General features: G+C 44.5%; 1 protein-coding gene across 8 annotated transcripts in view; it reads right to left on the reverse strand.

Annotated features, from left to right (window-relative positions):
- Positions 1-19,678, reverse strand: part of LOC139364633 (rho GTPase-activating protein 23-like) — a 99,153-nt gene that overhangs the window by 26,183 nt on the left and 53,292 nt on the right. For all 8 annotated transcript variants that reach the window (XM_071101544.1, XM_071101545.1, XM_071101549.1 and 5 more), the window contains exons 2-5: positions 11,261-11,458; positions 7,985-8,009; positions 7,534-7,620; positions 6,568-6,646 (exon numbers count right to left, since the gene is read on the reverse strand). In XM_071101544.1, the coding sequence (XP_070957645.1) occupies positions 6,568-6,646; positions 7,534-7,620; positions 7,985-8,009; positions 11,261-11,458 (389 nt within the window). The remainder of the gene's footprint in view (positions 1-6,567; positions 6,647-7,533; positions 7,621-7,984; positions 8,010-11,260; positions 11,459-19,678) is intronic.

Here is a 19,678-nt window from a genome sequence, read left to right on the forward strand (position 1 = left end):
TGATGTTGTGCGTAATGTCACTTCGTCCAGAGTCAATAGAATGGGTAAGGCCTCTGGGAATAGGCCACTGGCTATTATTGCATGTTTTGACAAATTTAAGCAAAAGGAAATGACGAAGAACATGTGCAGAGAACTCAGAAACACTGATTTTGGAATGAATGATCACTTCCCCACCGAGATCAATGAAAGGATAACATTTTTTTTAGCCCATCGTGAAGGAAAAGTGTTGCCTGAATCAACGAGTCTCCAGGGTGATGGATAAACTTTACATCAACGGGCAATTGTATCAGGACTCTAGAGTAACTCCCTGGCTATTTTAATTCAATGTTCAAATCTGAGTGTGTGTGTTGTAGTGTATCATAACAACTTCAACTATAATGAATACATGTTCTATTGTTCTCCACATGACAAGGAAAGGGCTGCATATAGGTTAATGTACAGTTGAAGGTGGAAGTTTACATACACTTAGGTTGGAGTCATTCAAACCTGTTTTTCAACCACTCCACACATTTCTTGTTAACAAGCTATAGTTTTGTCTCTGTTAGGACATCTACTTTGTGCTTGTCACAAGTAATTTTTCCAACAATTGTTTACAGACAGATTATTTCACGTATAATTCACTGTATCACAATTCCAATCACAAACCGCCATAAAAAAGCCAGACTACGGTTTGCAACTGCACATGGGGACAAAGATTGTACTTTTTGGAGAAATGTCCTCTGGTCTGATGAAACAAAAATAGAACTGTTTGGCCATAATGGCCATCGTTATGTTTGGAGGAAAAGGGGGAGGCTTGCAAGCCGAAGAACACCATCCCAACCGTGAAGCACGGGGGTGGCAGCATCATGTTGTGGGGGTGCTTTTCTACAGGAGGGACTGGTGCACTTCACAAAATAGATGGCATCATTGGGAGGGCAAATTATGTGGATATATTGAAGCATCATCTCAAGACATCAGTCAGGAAGTTAAAGCTTGATCGCAAATGGGTCTTCCAAATGGACAATGACCCCAAGCATACTTTCAAAGTTGTGGCAAAATGGCTTAAGAACAACAAAGTCAAGGTATTGGAGTGGCCATCACAAAGCCCTGACCTCAACCGTATAGAGAATTTGTGGGCAGAACTGAAAAAGCGTGTGCGAGCATGGAGGCCTACAAATCTGACTCAGTTACACCAGCTCTGTCAGGAGGAATGGGCCAAAATTCACCCAACTTATTGTGGGAAGCTTGTGGAAGGCTACCCAAAACGTTTGACCCAAGTTAAACAATTTAAAGGCAATGCTACCAAATACTATTTGAGAGTATGTAAACTTCTGATCCACTTTGAATGTGATGAAAAAAATAAAATGTTTCCACAAGATGTCACCCGTCTTTAGAAACTGGTTTGAGGCTTCTACTGTGAAGTGAGGTCAAATGAGAGCTAAATGAGTCAGGTGTCTGGCAGAGAGCCACGCGCATTTCACATGAGAGCGACCTGCGTTCCATTGCTTTTCTACAGACATAGGAATTCTCCGGTTGGAACGTTATTGAAGATTTATGATAAAAACATCCTAAAGATTGATTCTATACTTAGTTTGAAATATTTCTACGACCTGTAGTATAACTTTTTGAACATTTCGTCCGACGTTCTGCTGGACCTGCACACGTTTGGATTTGTGTACTAAATGCCCTAAGAAAAGTAGCTATTTGGACATAAATGATGGACATTATCGAGCAAATCAAACATTCATTGTGGACCTAGGATTCCTGGGAGTGCATTCTGATGAAGATATTCAAAGGTAAGTGAATATTTATAATGTTATTTCTGATTTCTGTTGACTCCAACATGGCGGATAAATGTATTTGTTTTCTGAGCGCCGTTCTCCGATTATTGCATGGTTTGCTTTTTCCGTAAAGCCTTTTTGAAATCTGACACAGCGGTTGCATTAAGGAGAAGTATAGCTATAATTCCATGTTTAACACTTGTATTGTCATCATCATTTATGATGAGTATTTCTGTAAATTGATGTGGCTATGCAAAATCACTAGATGTTTTTGGAACTACTGAATGTAACGCGCCAATGTAAACATAGATTTTTTTATATAAATATGAACTTTATCAAACAAAACATACATGTATGGTTTAACATGAAGTCCTATGAGTGTCATCTGATGAAGCTCATCAAAGGTTAGTGATTAATATTATCTCTATTTGTGCTTTTTGTGACTCCTATCTTTGGCTGGAAAAATGGCTGTGTTTATTTGTGGCTTGGTGGTGCTTAACACCTAACAACCTAACAAAAATACTTAACCTAACAATCGTTTGGGGTGCTTTTGCTGTAAAGCCTTTTTTGAAATCAGACACTATGGCTGGATTAACAAGAATTCTATCTTTAAAACGGTATACGCTACTTGTATGTTTGAGGAATTGTAATTATGAGATTTTTGTTGTTTTGAATTTGGCGCACTGCACTTTCACTGGCTGTTGTCATATCGATCCCGTTAACGGGATTTCAGCCATAAGAAGGTTTTTAACTTGGTCAACATAAATAATATTCATATTTTGGCTTTGACCAAAACGCATTTAGATGCATCTGCAAATGAACATTCAAGGATATAGTCTACTGAGAAGGGACAGGAATAGGAATGGTAGGGGTGTAGCACTGTAAATTCAGAATCATATACCCTTTAAGAGGAGGGATGATCTTAATGTATGTCAAATAGAGGCACTATGGGCTCAAGTACATCTGCCTCACCAGGCAGCCATATTTGTAGGATGTGTGTATAAACCTCCTAGCTTTAAGGTGTCCTATCTGGATGACTTATGCACTGGGTTTGACCAGGCCACAGATAGCAACAGAGATGTATTTATCTTGGGTGATTTTAATATAAATTTCAAGGATCTTAATCATTCGAATAGAACTAAATTGATGAGATATGCCGAGAACTGTGGTTTGAAACAAATGGTTAATGATACTACTAGATCATCAACTAAGTTGGGTCATCGTTCAGACACATGCATTGATCTGATTTTATGTAATATACCATTGCAATGCTTAAAAGCCAGATCAATGCCAGTGGGCTGGACAGACCATAATATTGTGACCATAACCATGAACACCAAGGTTCCAAAGAAACCTCCAAATTTTTAAAACATTTAATCATGAGCTATTTCTAAATGATTTGGCTGCTGTACCCTGGGAGCTGATTCATCTAGAGGATGATTTAAATCACGCTGATTTGCTCACTGAGGTAATGGACCATCATGCACCAGTAAGAAAGAGTACTGTTGGGGCTCGTCCATCTCCATGGATTGATGATCAACTGGGTGAGTTTTTTTTCTCAAAGAAATATGGCAAAAGCCTTAGCAGCCAAATCTGAACTAGAAATTGATGAACAGAATTATAGAACATTACGTAATTATGCAGTTAAATTGAATCTAAGAAAAAAACGTTATTTTACAGCAATGCTATTATTGATTGTAAAAATGATTTTAAAAAGGTATGGAATACAGTTAAGGGCTTACTTAGGTACATCTATCTCCTCATGCCCATCTAGTGTGGAGGTTGACGGAAGAACAATAACAAAACAGCTGACATTGCCAATCATTTTGCAGATTTTTTTTACAAAGACAATTCATTTACTGAGCAATAATGTAAACACACATTCTTCCAAACAAGCTATTGTCCAATGGATTGATGATCATATTATGAGCAACAAGACCTGCTCTTTTAGTCTACAAATGGTGTCAGTAGAGGTGGTGTTAAACCTATTGAAGTCATTACCCGATGGTAAATCTACAGGTTATGGTCTTATGGACAATTTTTTACTTCGCTATGCTGCTCCCCAGATTGCTATGCTGCTCACCAGATTGCAGCTCCACTGAAATACATATTTAATTGATCACTGGAAAAGGGGATGTTGGCAAATGTATGAAAGCATGCTAAACTGTGTCCTATTCCGAAAGACAGCAAAGAACCCATTACCCCTGCCAATAGTCGACCAATTAGTAACCTCCCTTCACTCAGTAAGATATTGGAGGGTATTGTGAGTAGACAAATATGGGAGTACATGGAAAAGAATAATCTGATTACATCCAATCACCATGCTTATCGCAAAAACCATTCCACTACCACTGCATTGGTTGACATGACTGACCAGTGGCTCAATGCTATGGATAATGGCAGGTTTGTGGGTGTACTATTTTTAGATTTTAGTGCAGCATTTGATTTAGTGGATCATTCAATAATTTGGACAAAATGAATGCATTATGGTTTTAAGAAGGTAGCATTGAATTGGGTACAGTCATATCTAACTGACAAGAAACAGTCCACCTATATCAATGGTTCATTTTCTTCCCCTCATGCTTTAAACTCTGGAGTACTGCAGGGCAGCTGCCTTGGGCCACTTCTTTATTTAATACATACCAACAACCTTCCTTGTGCCTTATCTGAAACTCAAGCTACTATATTTGCAGATGATACTACAATTTATACAGCAAGACAATTGGTTCAACAGGTACAGCAAGCTTTACAAGGAGATTTGGAGAATATCAGGGAGTGGGTTTGCTGGAACAAACTTGTTTTAAACACCAAGAAAACCAAAGTTATGTTGGTCTGTTCCACTAGGAAAAGGCCAACACAGCATGGGATACAATTAAGTATGAGGGAGTATAAATTGAGGAAGTGTCAGAAACCAAACTACTAGGAGTGCAGCTAGACAACTGCTTATCATGGTCGTCTCAAATAACTAATCTATGTTAAAAAATAATCAAAACAGCATGCATGATCAGAAGGACAGCTAAATATTTACCAGGAAAGATTCTTAAGCAAATAACACAAACATTAATTTGAGAGTCAGTTGAACTACTGTTCTGTGGTCCGGGGAAATGCATCAGCAAGTGAAATTAGGATGCTGCCGATTGCACAGAACAAAGCAGCAAGGATTGTTTTAAGGTGGAGATATGGTTCTTCTGTTGTAGTCATGCGCAATGCTCTTGGTTGGTCGTCAATCAACAAGATAATTGAAAAAAACATGCTTATTTCATTCCATAATATACACCATTTAAAACAGCCAAACTCTATTCATAACGGTATTCAGTTGGTAAGAGACAGACATTCAGTAAATACTAGGAACAGATTGTCCATAGATTGTGTTATCCAGACAGAAAAGAGAAATCGGCTAAATAACTTTTTGATTTAGAGCAATAAATAAATGTAATCATTTAACTGAGCAAACCAGAAACCTTTCAATATATACATTTAAACAACACTTTAAAACCATTTCAATATAATACATAGGAAAGTTGTGCTGGAGGACTATGGTAGATGAATAATCAATATATATGTTAGAGTATTATGTCTGTTTGTAACAGTGTGTTATATGTGAAAATGTGCTTGTATTATACATTGTATTTTAATGTTTAAGGACTCTTGGAAGATTACTCCAAATTAGGACTAAAAGAGATCCAAATCAAATCTCTGCAGCACTCTACCAATGAGGCCTTTATGGTAGAGTGGCCAGACGGAAGACACTCCTCAGTAAAAGGCACATGACAGCCCGCTTGGAGTTTGCCAAAAGGCACCTAAAGGACTCTCAGACCATGGAAAACAAGATTCTCTGCTCTGATGAACCAAGATTGAACTATTTGGCCTGAATGCCAAGCATCACGTCTGGAGGAAACCTGGCGCCATCCCTATGGTGAAGCATGGTGTTGGCAGCATCATGCTGTAGGGATGTTTTTCAGCTGCAGGGACTGGGACACTAGTCAGGATCGAGGGAAAGATGAAAGGAGCAAAGTACAGAGATATCCTTAATGAAAACCTGCTCCAGAGAGCTCAGGACCTCAGACTGGGGCAAAGGTTCACCTTCCAACAGGACAACAACCCTAAGCACACAGCCAAGACAACGCAGGAGTGGCTTCGGGGCAAGTCTCTGAATGTCCTTGAGTGGCCCAGCCAGAGCCTGGACTTGAAAATTGCTGGAGAGACCTGAAAATAGCTGTGCAGTGATGCTCCCCATTGAACTTGACAGCGCTTGAGAGGATCTGCAGAGAAGAATGGGAGAAACTCCCCAAATACAGGTGTGCCAAGCTTGTAGCGTCATAACCAAGAAGACTCCACGCTGTAATCGCTGCCAAAGGTGCTTCAACAAAATACTGAGTAAAAGGTCTGAATACTTATGTAAATGTTATATTTCATTGTATTTTTTATTCACCCTCTGAATAGCACACATACACAATCCATGTCTCAAATGGTCTCAAGTCTTAAAAATCATTATTTAATCTGTCTCCTCCCCTTTATCTATACTGATTGACATAGATTGAACACATTTCTAAAAACCCTTTTTTTGGGGTCATTATGGGCTATTGTGTGTAGATTGATGAGGGGGGAAAAAAACAATTTCATCCATTTTAGAATAAGACTAACGTAACAAAAATGTGGAAAAAGTCAAGGGGTCTGAATACTTTCCGAATGCTTTTTACACACTGTGGGTACACACACACACACACACACACACACACACACACACACACACACACACACACACACACACAGTGGCTCTTACAGTACACAGTACAGTGGCTCTTACCTGTTCTGTATGAGGGCGATCACCTGGGAGTAAGTTTTCCCCAGGACACTCTCTCCATTCACCTTCACCAGCCGATCCCCTGCAACACACATACATACATATTTAAATCACAGTAGGACCAAACACTGCACAGATATTCAGTGATACACTCTCAATTACAAAAGAAAAAGGGAGCAACCGCTCCACCCTCATCACTGACCCCCCCCCCCCCCCCCCCAGACACAGGACACCAGCAGAGGGATATCCTGGTGGGTCAGGTCAGGGGAGGGAAGGTCAGGGAGACCCCAGACCCAGACTTCCTGCTGGGGGATGGGTAGGGGATGGCTGAGAGGGGAGTTTGGTAGGCACTGGGGATTTGTGTAGGGAAATATAAAACTATGTGCTTGCAGTAGGTGCTGTGAAGTCGGGAAGGACAAGGTGTCACCTAGGGGTTTGTCGTGTGTTGACATACCGGATCATAAGCCTGAGGCAAAATGCTGGTATCCGTTTGTGTGTTTGGCAGGAGAAGGGACGAGTCATTCGTCATGTGTTAGTGTGTGGATGTGTTTTGGTGGTGCAAGTGCGTGTGTGTGTGTGTTTGAGACTATGCGTATATATTCATATAGGAGTAATGGTTTAGCTTGGCTGGGCTGCAGGGAGAGGAATGCTGCCCAGCTTAGCCTGCAAGACACAACAGGAAATCGTTTGCTGGGTATTTGTCAGTCTGTGTCATTCTGTTCTCATCAGTATCATTACTAATTTCCTAAGACAATAATGCAACTTTAATGTGTGTGTGTTTTTGCTGAACATGGTCTGGTTAGTATCCTTGTTGAATCGTTGTCAGCACCTGACTCCCGCTCCCTCTCATCATCTATGTGTGATCATGTCTGATGCTCTTAGGGTTCATTCCATTGCAAATCAGACAGTTCCCGCACACACTCAATCTCCCGTCCCTCTCGTTCTCTTTCAGACAGACATTTTCCTTACCTGTACACAAGCCACCCTGGTGAGCGGGACCTCGCTCTCTCACATTCTTGACAAATATGGTGTCCATTGGCTCCAATCTACTTCTCCCTACATGGAACATGCAGTATGTTACTGTCACTTCATTCTTCAATTGATTAAATAGGAACTGGTGATAACTATTGAATAAATCATTGCCCACTGGGCAAAGACGTCAATTCATCGTCTATTCAATGTTGGTTCAACCGAGTCTCTTTTAAATGACGTTGGACACAATGTTGATTCAACCAGTGTGAGTCTAGTGGGAATATACGATGCACATCAATATGACGTGAACATAAATACCGCCAATAGTCCAACTGAGACTCAATAAAAGGACAACTCTATTCACAGGTCCATGTGGCTCGAGTGGCGGTGACGTCATTGAGAGACCAGAGTCTAGTGGTGATGGTGTAGACGGAGGGAGGTGACTTACCCTTCCCATTCCCGTTCTCCTCGTCCTGTGAAGACAATGAAAAACCACATCAACACTGATATCCAGGCCCATACAGACAATGTTGCCTAGGGAACAAAGTGCCATGGCAACCTAAACACCTGTTCACAGAACGTCCACCTCTTTCCAGGAAACCAGAATGACACGGATATTAGGAAGGGTGGAGTTGGGTGAGGAAACAGCCATGACACCTTAAACTAGTGTACAACAGAAGTGTATCTGTGTGCACCACAGACACTGTGCATGAACAAGAGCTCAGGGGACACTCTGAGCGTTTGACAGCTTCCATTCACACTAACAACCGCACGTGCACACCAGAGGAGGCTGGTGGGGGGAGCTATAGGAGGATGGGCTCATTGTAACGGCTGGAATGGAATAAATGCAACAGAGTCTAACATATCCTCCTCTAGCTCCTCCCAACAGCCTCCTCTGGTGTGCACGTGCGGTTTTTAGTGTGAATGGAAGCTGCCAAACGCTCAGAGTCCCCTAAACTCTCGCTCATGCAGTGTCTGTCTCTTCGCAAAACAAATGGCAGTTCAACCATGTAGCTCTTCTTTTACAAGCTGATTAGCATGTGAGGAGTGACTTCACTGGTATCCCAGCCAGGTCACTCAGACAAACAGACCTGTTCTGGTTTATGAGCACCTAACGTTCAGCACACACACAGCAGAGACACTCGACGGGTTTGACTGTCTGCAGGTGGTGATGTCATACACAGAGCCAAACACGTGTAGTTGTCTGCGTCAGACAGACGAGGGCAGCACTGAGCACACAGTCTGTCTATCATAGGTGCTGTTTGATAGGGTGACAGACTGATGTAGGCGCGCACACGCAAGCACACACACACACACACACACACTGAGCTGAGTGGACAGTTTGGGGTGTGTGAGGGGCAGGGTGGACTGACTGGCTCTTGCCTGGCTTTAGGCAGAGCTGAGTGGGCTCATTCCTGACTCCACAGACAATAGTGTGGGTTTATGGCCAGAGAAAGGAGGGCTGCCGCTCCAGAATAGAGCCAGGAGCCAGGGACGCTCCCCAGCTGAGCTGACCACCCCTGTCTGGACACACGCGGGCCTGGGGTGGGGCTGAGGACCGAGAGATGGAGGTGTACTATCCTCATCTCTCCATCTCTCTCAGATTATCTCTCTCCCTGTGGATATAGATGTCGGGTTAGGGACAGCTGTCATGCATGCACTGCTATGTCCGTTAGGACAATCATCAGGCATGTGTCCATGATGAAGGGAGTCACATCATACAGGTCTTTGATGGGGCCCTAATGAGGGGCAGTCACCCCTGAGGCCCCTTCAGATGGGTAGGGACAGAGGGCTGGTTTCTCTGTGCCACTCGCTGCCCCTCACAGCAGCATGTGACCCTGGGGACAGGACAGGGCAGGCAGCAGTGGGCCCATTGTCCGTGGTGGTCCTGGTAGAGGGCATGGTACTGTCGGTCCAGACTGGGGGTAATGTGAGAGTGGTACCAGGCAGGCCAGGACAACAGAGCCTATTGACACTGGGTGTCTCTCAAATGGCACCATATTCCTTTATAGTGCACTACTTTTAACCAGGGCCCATTGGGCTGTGGTCTAAAGTAGTACACTATATAGGGAATAGGGTCCCATTTTTTTGGAACGCACCCACTGTGTCCTGTCCTTACTGCAGCTGCTGGGCTGGGGGCTGAAGGGGGGAGGGGGTTCATCATAATAGGGCCCTTGTTTCGGCTGGCTGTAACCCTGTCCCCCCTGTCCCCCCTCCCCCGTCCCTCTATTTCACATCTGTAGCTCTGTCTTCCCCCACACCTCAGAGAACAAAACAAAAACACCCACCGGGGAGATTATTTTTCTGAGGAGATTGTTATCTATGATGCTGAATGGCTGTATAGTTCAGACAGAACATATATTTCAGTAAAACACGATTGCTGTCCCTGTACCGTTTCTTACAGCAGTGCCCTCCTTTTGGAAAAAGAAAAACGTGAGCCAAAAGGCACACGGGCAGTGGTAGCTTTGTCTGTCCACAGACGGTAAAACAGGCTGCCAATGGCACTCTCTCTCTCTCCTTAAATCGGTCATACAGGAAGGAGTATGGAGGTTGTGTATGACCGGAGTTGCATCCCCTTCTGTCCTTCGCTTGTTTATCCATCTCTACTCTAATGACAGCGTTCTTCTTATGGTATCCATCTGTCTATGTCCCTAATCTGATTAACTCACATGAGTCTACCCCGACACTTTAATTGGCAATGCTTGTTCAGTCCCTGCATTTAATTAGCTATGTTGTGTCCTGATTCTCTTGACCTTACTGCTCCTACGTTCGGATCGACCTACGACCTTCTTGCCCTGTGATCTGATTGGTCCCGTCTTACTGCCCCCTTACAGCTCCAGTGATCTGATTGACTCCGCCTAGCTGCCCTGTGATCTGATTGGCTCAGTCTTAAAGGGATAATCCACCCTAGAGATGAAATGTGACGTGATACTTCATCAAGATACGGTTCTCATCACTGGAGAGGAGAACCTTTCATAACGTCTCTTTAATATATTTTTCTTCCTTCAACTACCATGGCACAAACCTGTTTTCTCCTCTAGTCTCCCTGCGAGTTGCCATAGCAGCCAGACTCGCACAGCTTTCAGCTAGAAAAGCGATCTCTACCAGATCGAACACGGTGATATTGTAACTCCTAAATAAAGCAACACCTCACGGCACAACGCCTCTCCCCTATTTGACCTAGATAGTTTGTGTGTATGTACTGATATGTAGACTACGTATGCCCCATGTTTAAATGGATGTAGTTCTGTCCTTGAGCTGTTCTTGTCTATTAATGTTCTGTATTATGTCATGTTTCATGTTTTGTGTGGACCCCAGGAAGAATAGCTGCTGCTTTCGCAACAGATAATGGGAATCCTAATAAAATGCCAAAATTGATAGTGCAGTTTGTTTCTGGGATTTTACAACTAGCTACTGTAACTAACTTTACATGCTGATATTGACTTTGGTATTATGGTGTGTAGCAATTTTTCTAGCTAGCTGCCTAGCTAGCCAGCCAGCCTTTCTGGAGAGAGCATTGCATTATGGGTTTTGTAGGCGACTTGATCTCTGCAGATTTCGACAAGTATGATTTTTTTGCCTCCTAATTTGTTATACATTTTTCCTCACAACATATGTTGCGATTAGATATTAGCGTTATTTAACAATGTAAATCATAGGAATTTGCAGATTTGAGTGGATTACTCTTTTTAAAGCCCCATGTTGTTGTGTCCAGTTGTGGTACCTTGAGGCTGGTGTGCAGGGCAGACTCTGGTGGGTAGACGATGAAGTGGCGCAGCGTGAAGCCGAAGCCCTGTGAGTTCTTCTGGAGTAGTAGCGTCCGGGGGCCTTGCCAGCCAACGCCGACGCCCTCTCCTAGCGCCCCCATCGCAGGCCGAGGGTTGTCGCCTGCCGAGGAGAGCCCATCTCTCCACCCCTTTGCCTGTTAAACAGAGAGAGAATAAAAACATGTGAGACTCAGCTAATATCCCCAAAACAATCACTTATGTCACCCCTCCAACGGTCAACACTCCATTAGTATTTAACCAGTTCCTCCTTCCACCAAGTATTCCCAGGAAAAAGTTTCAGAACTTTATGGAACTGGCACAGATCCATGCTATCCTTGGAGCCATAACAACAAGAGAAACCCCAGAGTGACATCACCATTTAATGGGCTGCTGGTTACTTCATTAGAGTCTTCCCCTGCAGGCAGGAATCAAATCAAATCAAATCAAATCAAATTTTATTTGTCACATACACATGGTTAGCAGATGTTAATGCGAGTGTAGCGAAATGCTTGTGCTTCTAGTTCCGACAATGCAGTAATAACAAGTAATCTAACTAACAATTCCAAAACTACTGTCTTGTACACAGTGTAAGGGGATAAAGAATATGTACATAAGGATATATGAATGAGTGATGGTACAGAGCAGCATAGGCAAGATACAGTAGATGGTATCGGGTACAGTATGTACAAATGAGATGAGTATGTAAACAAAGTGGCATAGTATAGTATAAAGTGGCTAGTGATACATGTATTACATAAGGATACCGTCGATGATATAGAGTACAGTATATACGTATGCGTATGAGATGAATAATGTAGGGTAAGTAACATTTATATAAGGTAGCATTGTTTAAAGTGGCTAGTGATATATTTACATCATTTCCCATCAATTCCCATTATTAAAGTGGCTGGAGTTGAGTCAGTGTCAGTGTGTTGGCAGCAGCCACTCAGTGTTAGTGGTGGCTGTTTAACAGTCTGATGGCCTTGAGATAGAAGCTGTTTTTCAGTCTCTCGGTCCCAGCTTTGATGCACCTGTACTGACCTCGCCTTCTGGATGATAGCGGGGTGAACAGGCAGTGGCTCGGGTGGTTGATGTCCTTGATGATCTTTATGGCCTTCCTGTGGCATCGGGTGGTGTAGGTGTCCTGGAGGGCAGGTAGTTTGCCCCCGGTGATGCGTTGTGCAGACCTCACTACCCTCTGGAGAGCCTTACGGTTGAGGGCGGTGCAGTTGCCATACCAGGCGGTGATACAGCCCGCCAGGATGCTCTCGATTGTGCATCTGTAGAAGTTTGTGAGTGCTTTTGGTGACAAGCCGAATTTCTTCAGCCTCCTGAGGTTGAAGAGGCGCTGCTGCGCCTTCTTCACGATGCTGTCTGTGTGAGTGGACCAATTCAGTTTGTCTGTGATGTGTATGCCGAGGAACTTAAAACTTGCTACCCTCTCCACTACTGTTCCATCGATGTGGATAGGGGGGTGTTCCCTCTGCTGTTTCCTGAAGTCCACAATCATCTCCTTAGTTTTGTTGACGTTGAGTGTGAGGTTGTTTTCCTGACACCACACTCCGAGGGCCCTCACCTCCTCCCTGTAGGCCGTCTCATCGTTGTTGGTAATCAAGCCTACCACTGTTGTGTCGTCCGCAAACTTGATGATTGAGTTGGAGGCGTGCGTGGCCACGCAGTCGTGGGTGAACAGGGAGTACAGGAGAGGGCTCAGAACGCAACCTTGTGGGGCCCCAGTGTTGAGGATCAGCGGGGAGGAGATGTTGTTGCCTACCCTCACCACCTGGGGGCGGCCCGTCAGGAAGTCCAGTACCCAGTTGCACAGGGCGGGGTCGAGACCCAGGGTCTCGAGCTTGATGACGAGCTTGGAGGGTACTATGGTGTTGAATGCCGAGCTGTAGTCGATGAACAGCATTCTCACATAGGTATTCCTCTTGTCCAGATGGGTTAGGGCAGTGTGCAGTGTGGTTGAGATTGCATCGTCTGTGGACCTATTTGGGCGGTAAGCAAATTGGAGTGGGTCTAGGGTGTCAGGTAGGGTGGAGGTGATATGGTCCTTGACTAGTCTCTCAAAGCACTTCATGATGACGGATGTGAGTGCTACGGGGCGGTAGTCATTTAGCTCAGTTACCTTAGCTTTCTTGGGAACAGGAACAATGGTGGCCCTCTTGAAGCATGTGGGAACAGCAGACTGGTATAGGGATTGATTGAATATGTCCGTAAACACACCGGCCAGCTGGTCTGCGCATGCTCTGAGGGCGCGGCTGGGGATGCCATCTGGGCCTGCAGCCTTGCGAGGGTTAACACGTTTAAATGTCTTACTCACCTCGGCTGCAGTGAAGGAGAGACCGCATGTTTTCGTTGCAGGCCGTGTCAGTGGCACTGTATTGTCCTCAAAGCGGGCAAAAAAGTTATTTAGTCTGCCTGGGAGCAAGACATCCTGGTCCGTGACTGGGCTGGGTTTCTTCCTGTAGTCCGTGATTGACTGTAGACCCTGCCACATGCCTCTTGTGTCTGAGCCGTTGAATTGAGATTCTACTTTGTCTCTGTACTGGCGCTTAGCTTGTTTGATAGCCTTGCGGAGGGAATAGCTGCACTGTTTGTATTCGGTCATGTTACCAGACACCTTGCCCTGATTAAAAGCAGTGGTTCGCGCTTTCAGTTTCACACGAATGCTGCCATCAATCCACGGTTTCTGGTTAGGGAATGTTTTAATCGTTGCTATGGGAACGACATCTTCAACGCACGTTCTAATGAACTCGCACACCGAATCAGCGTATTCGTCAATGTTGTTATCTGACGCAATACGAAACATCTCCCAGTCCACGTGATGGAAGCAGTCTTGGAGTGTGGAGTCAGCTTGGTCGGACCAGCGTTGGACAGACCTCAGCGTGGGAGCCTCTTGTTTTAGTTTCTGTCTGTAGGCAGGGATCAACAAAATGGAGTCGTGGTCAGCTTTTCCGAAAGGGGGGCGGGGCAGGGCCTTATATGCGTCGCGGAAGTTAGAGTAACAATGGTCCAAGGTCTTTCCTCCCCTGGTTGCGCAATCGATATGCTGATAAAATTTGGGGAGTCTTGTTTTCAGATTAGCCTTGTTAAAATCCCCAGCTACAATGAATGCAGCCTCCGGATAAATTGTTTCCAGTTTGCAGAGAGTTAAATAAAGTTCGTTCAGAGCCATCGATGTGTCTGCTTGGGGGGGGATATATACGGCTGTGATTATAATCGAAGAGAATTCTCTTGGTAGATAATGCGGTCTACATTTGATTGTGAGGAATTCTAAATCAGGTGAACAGAAGGATTTGAGTTCCTGTATGTTTCTTTCATCGCACCATGTCACGTTAGTCATAAGGCATACGCCCCCGCCCCTCTTTTTACCAGAAAGATGTTTTTTCCTGTCTGCGCGATGCGTGGAGAAACCTGTTGGCTGCACCGCTTCGGATTGCGTCTCTCCAGTAAGCCACGTTTCCGTGAAGCAAAGAACGTTACAGTCTCTGATGTCCCTCTGGAATGCTACCCTTGCTCGGATTTCATCAACCTTGTTGTCAAGAGACTGGACATTGGCAAGAAGAATGCTAGGGAGTGGTGCGCGCTGTGCCCGTCTCCGGAGTCTGACCAGAAGACCGCCTCGTTTCCCTCTCTTTCGGAGTCGTTTTTTTGGGTCGCTGCATAGGATCCACTCCGTTGTCCTGTTTGTAAGGCAGAACACAGGATCCGCGTCGCGAAAAACATATTCTTGGTCGTACTGATGGTGAGTTGATGCTGATCTTATATTCAGTAGTTCTTCTCGACTGTATGTAATGAAACCTAAGATGACCTGGGGTACTAATGTAAGAAATAACACGTAAAAAAACAAAAAACTGCATAGTTTCCTAGGAACGCAAAGCGAGGCGGCCATCTCTGTCGGCGCCGGAAGGGTTTTTAAGGGTTTTTAGGAATGTGTCTGTTTTTGTCCTGGGAGACTGGCGGACAATGAGTGTGTGTGTGTGTGTGTGTGTGTGTGTGTGTCCATAGGTTTTAATGCTAGTAGGGGAGAGGTGAGCACGGCTGGCCCATAGGGCCAGGCAGTCCCCACATGGCACCCAGCACCACAACAATGTCCCATAAACCACTAGGGGGTCCTGGGGGGTTATGACCGCTGTCAGGAAGAGCCCAAGTCTAGACGGTGTGGAGCAGGGGGGGAGGGGGGGGGGGGTTACATTCCTAGCACACTCAGGAATGCTCAGGACGGAACTCTAGACAATTAAGGAATGCCTGTAACCAATCAGGTTTGACCTTGGTCAGGTCATAGTGCACCAGAGTGCTGTGAAAGGGTCAGGGTGATTCAGAGTAGATTTCCACTCATTTTCCCCAAAGAAGGCAAATACCAAACATGACAGATACACGCGAGAACTAACACTTTGATGCTGCTGCCACAACCCACATTTCAAACACAACCACTTGACCAAACAGGGATGGGAGGGAGACACAGCCTTCCTAAATGTAGATTAGAAAGTTTGGTCAAAATACCTATTGACTCTTCTCTATGGAATTACAGTTACTTAATTGTACCGGTGTCTCTCCTCCTGACTCTCCACTCTGAGGGTGTGTGTGTGTGTGTGTGTGTGTGTGTGCTAGCACTTTATACTCGTACCAGTATACGGGTTGAAAATGGCAGATTTGGACACTGATAAGCGCCTATATTGGAATGCAGTGGCTGTACCGTAACAAGCTGTACATGACATCAGATCCCAGGGTCTCCACTTCACATCCCTTTAAGGGTTTTGACTGACAGACGTTCTGAGCTACGTGCGCCACGTGATGAAGTCTCTCCCGCTAATTGGGCAACTTTTGCAAATGTTGTTGTCGTCTGAGTGAGGGAAGTGCTGTAAATGAAGAGGTCCCGATGTATTTCGAAAGATGAGAGGTTGAAAGTTATAATAAATACCGTTTTGGCGTCATACAAGCAAGACAAAACACCCGTCAGTCCAAATGTGCACTTCACATTTCCATTTGGGATTTATAATGGACCGTTTTTGGATTGCGTAAACAACGGTAATTGTGGGATTGTGGGGATGCAGGGTTGTGTTCCAAAAAAAAATACAAAATACAAGTGTACTTGCTCTAGTTCCTCAACAGCACAGCTAGGAGAGCTTAAAAAACACCTTATAGTTGAAGACTGTTCTTTGAGTCATAAAAATTGCATTAAAATTACTTTGGAACTGTGCACACTTTGAAGTGGTGTGTGGCCACTTGGAGACACCAGTTGGTCCTCTCACTCAAACCCTTGTAATCTTGTATTGCTCCTACCCCACATTCTCTAAGAATACTCTTATCATGTTACTGAATGTATTCAGAGTATTATCAGATTTCGTTATCAACAAATGCGGGGAAAACGTACATTAAATGTAAAATGCACATAAAATCAATAGTGTAATGTTTGTATTCAGTCTTGTGTCAGACGAACGGCTCTCACCTTTAGCCTAATAATGTTCCCATAATCTCCAAACTGTTCCCTTTTAATTTCTACCATGGTTATACATCTGCTTTTCATATTTCTTCTGTAAAAACATTTCAATGTATCCCTTAGTTCCCATGTGTGTAAGGGGTTAACCCCCAACACAAACCCCATACAGTGGCGTGCGAAAGTATTCACCCCCTTGGCATTTTTCCTATTTTGTTGCCTGGAATAAAATATATATATATTTTTTTGGGGGGGGGGTTGTATCATTTGATTTATACAACATACCTACCACTTTGTAGATGTAAAAAATGTTTTGTGTGAAACAAACAAGAAATAAGACAAAAAAACTGAAAACATGAGCGTGCATAACTGTCCCCCCCCCCAAAGTTAATACTTTGTAGAACCACCTTTTGCAGCAATTACAACTGCAAGTCTCTTGGGTTATGTCTCTATAAGCTTGGCACATCTAGGCACTGGGATTTTTGCCCATTCTTCAACAAAAAAACTGCTCCAGCTCCTTTAAGTTGGATGGGTTCCGCTGGTGTACAACAATCTTTAAGTCATACCACAGATTCTCAATTGGATTAAGGTCTGGGCTTTGACTAGGCCATTCCAAGACATTTAATGTTTCCTCTTAAACCACTCGAGTGTTGCTTTAGCAGTATGCTTAGAGTCATTGTCCTGCTGGAAGGTGAACCTCCGTCCCAGTCTCAAATTTCTTGAAGACTGAAACAGGTTATCCTCAATAATTTCCCTGTATTTAGCGCCATCCATCATTCCTTCAATTCTGACCAGTTTCCCAGTCCCTGCCGCTGAAAAACATATCCACAGCATGATGCTGCCACCACCATGCTTCCCTGTGGGGATGTTGTTCTCGGGGTGATGAGAGGTGTTGGGTTTGCACCAGACATAGCGTTTTCCTTGATGGCCAAAAAGCTAAATTGTCATCTCATCTGACCAGAGAACCTTCTTCCATATGTTTGGGGAGTCTCCCACATGCCTTCAGGCATACAAACGTGTTTTCTTATTTTCTTTCTTAAAGCAATGGCTTTTTTTCTGGCCACTCTTCCATAAAGCCCAGCTCTGCGGAGTGTATGGCTTAAAATGGTCCTATGGACAGATACTCCCATCTCCGCTGTGGAGCTTTGCAGCACCTTCGGGGTTATCTTTGGTCTCTTTGTCGCCTCTCTGATTAATGCCCTCCTTGCCTGGTCCGTGAGTTTGGTGGGCAGCCCTCTCTTGGCAGGTTTGTTGTGGTGCCATATTCTTTCCATTTTTTAATAATGGATTTAAATGGTGCTCTGTGAGATGTTCAAAGTTTCAGATATTTTTTTATAACCCAATCCCGATCTGTACTTCTCCACAACTTTGTCCGTGACCTGTTTGGAGAGATCCTTGGTCTTCATGGTGCCGCTTGCTTGGTGGTGCCCCTTGCTTAGTGGTGTTGCAGAATCTGGGGCCTTTCAGAACAGGTGTATATATACTGAGATCATGTGACACTTATATTGTACACAGGTGGACATTATTTAACTAATTATGTGACTTCTGAAGGTAATTGGTTGCACAATATATTATTTAGGGGCTTCATAGCAAAGGGTGTGAATGCATATGCACACACCACTTTTTAATTTTGGGGGGGAATTGTTTTAAACAAGTTATTTTTTTACTTTCACTTCACCAATTTAGACTATTTTGTGTATGTCCATTACATGAAATCCAAATAAAAATCAATTTAAATTACAGGTTGCAATGCAACAAAATAGGAAAAATGCCAAGGGGGGTGAATACTTTTGGAAGGCACTGTATTTCCCTTCCTGTGCCCCCTTCCCCCTCCACACACTCTGACCTCGCAGGGCCAATCACCCGGCCCGCTCAACAACAGGAAGTGGCAAGCTGGGGACAGGAAATATGGTACCGTAGAGGAGGGATAACCAGGCATACAGAGCACCCAGAAATACAAAACCACAGGGGGTCAGCTCTCTCTCAATATCCCTTGTGTCTACAATACAGTACCTCTCTCCTCTGTTCTTCCTTCCATTCTACCGCTCTCCCTTCTCCTCCCTTCCACCATCACCACATATACATTCTTGCCAAATGATCCAGCTGGAGTGACCTTTACAACACATCCTCTCTTTGTCCTCCTCTCCTCTTTCCCGCTCGATGCACAGCTCTCCATATAGCCGCTGATGTAACCGTGTGCTCACCGTTTCACATTGCCCAAGAAATTCTCACATGAACAGACGAGAGGCATGAGAATAACAAGGGAGAACGTTTAAATGAGAGATGCATGAAAGTGAGGGGGAGGGAAGACAAGGGAGGAAAATAAAGGGAGAGTGAAAATGAAAGAGTAGGCTTAAGATCTGAAGAGAGAAAGAAAGAGACTAGCCAGAGGGAATTCCACAGAGGGAGCGGTTGGATTGAGACATGTTGAAACACATACTGACGGGGACTGGCAAGGAGGGGGGTGAGGAGAGCGAGGGAAGAAGAGAATGATAGAGAGAGGGAAGGAGCGAGTGGAGAGGAATGGAGTGAGAGCAGGCTGGGCCAAGTGCAAGACAGGTTCCAGCACGCTGGTTTTAACCGCACAGCCCCTCCCGGCGCTCGGAATACCAAACCCTGTGATTACCCCAAACACACAGAGACTGGAGCTCTGGGCCAGAGATGATTCCCACTGCCTGTCAGCCTGCCTGCCTGTCCCTGAGTGTGTGGGACGTCTGTGACTGCCTGGCTATTCTCCACTACCCCCCCCCCCCCGACCCCACTAGTCTCCATCTAACTACAGTAGGTTACACTCCAGACTCTAGGTTACACTCCAGACTTGAGATCTAACAACATTGGTTAAACTTACATCTGTCTCTCAGCTTATGTAAAACCAGACTGTATTTAGGCTACACCTGATAGTCTAGTCTGGACTCTCCTTTCCATGGCCACT

The sequence above is a fragment of the Oncorhynchus clarkii genome, chromosome 13 (genome assembly GCF_045791955.1).
Source record: "Oncorhynchus clarkii lewisi isolate Uvic-CL-2024 chromosome 13, UVic_Ocla_1.0, whole genome shotgun sequence".
Taxonomy (NCBI): Eukaryota; Metazoa; Chordata; class Actinopteri; order Salmoniformes; family Salmonidae; genus Oncorhynchus; species Oncorhynchus clarkii.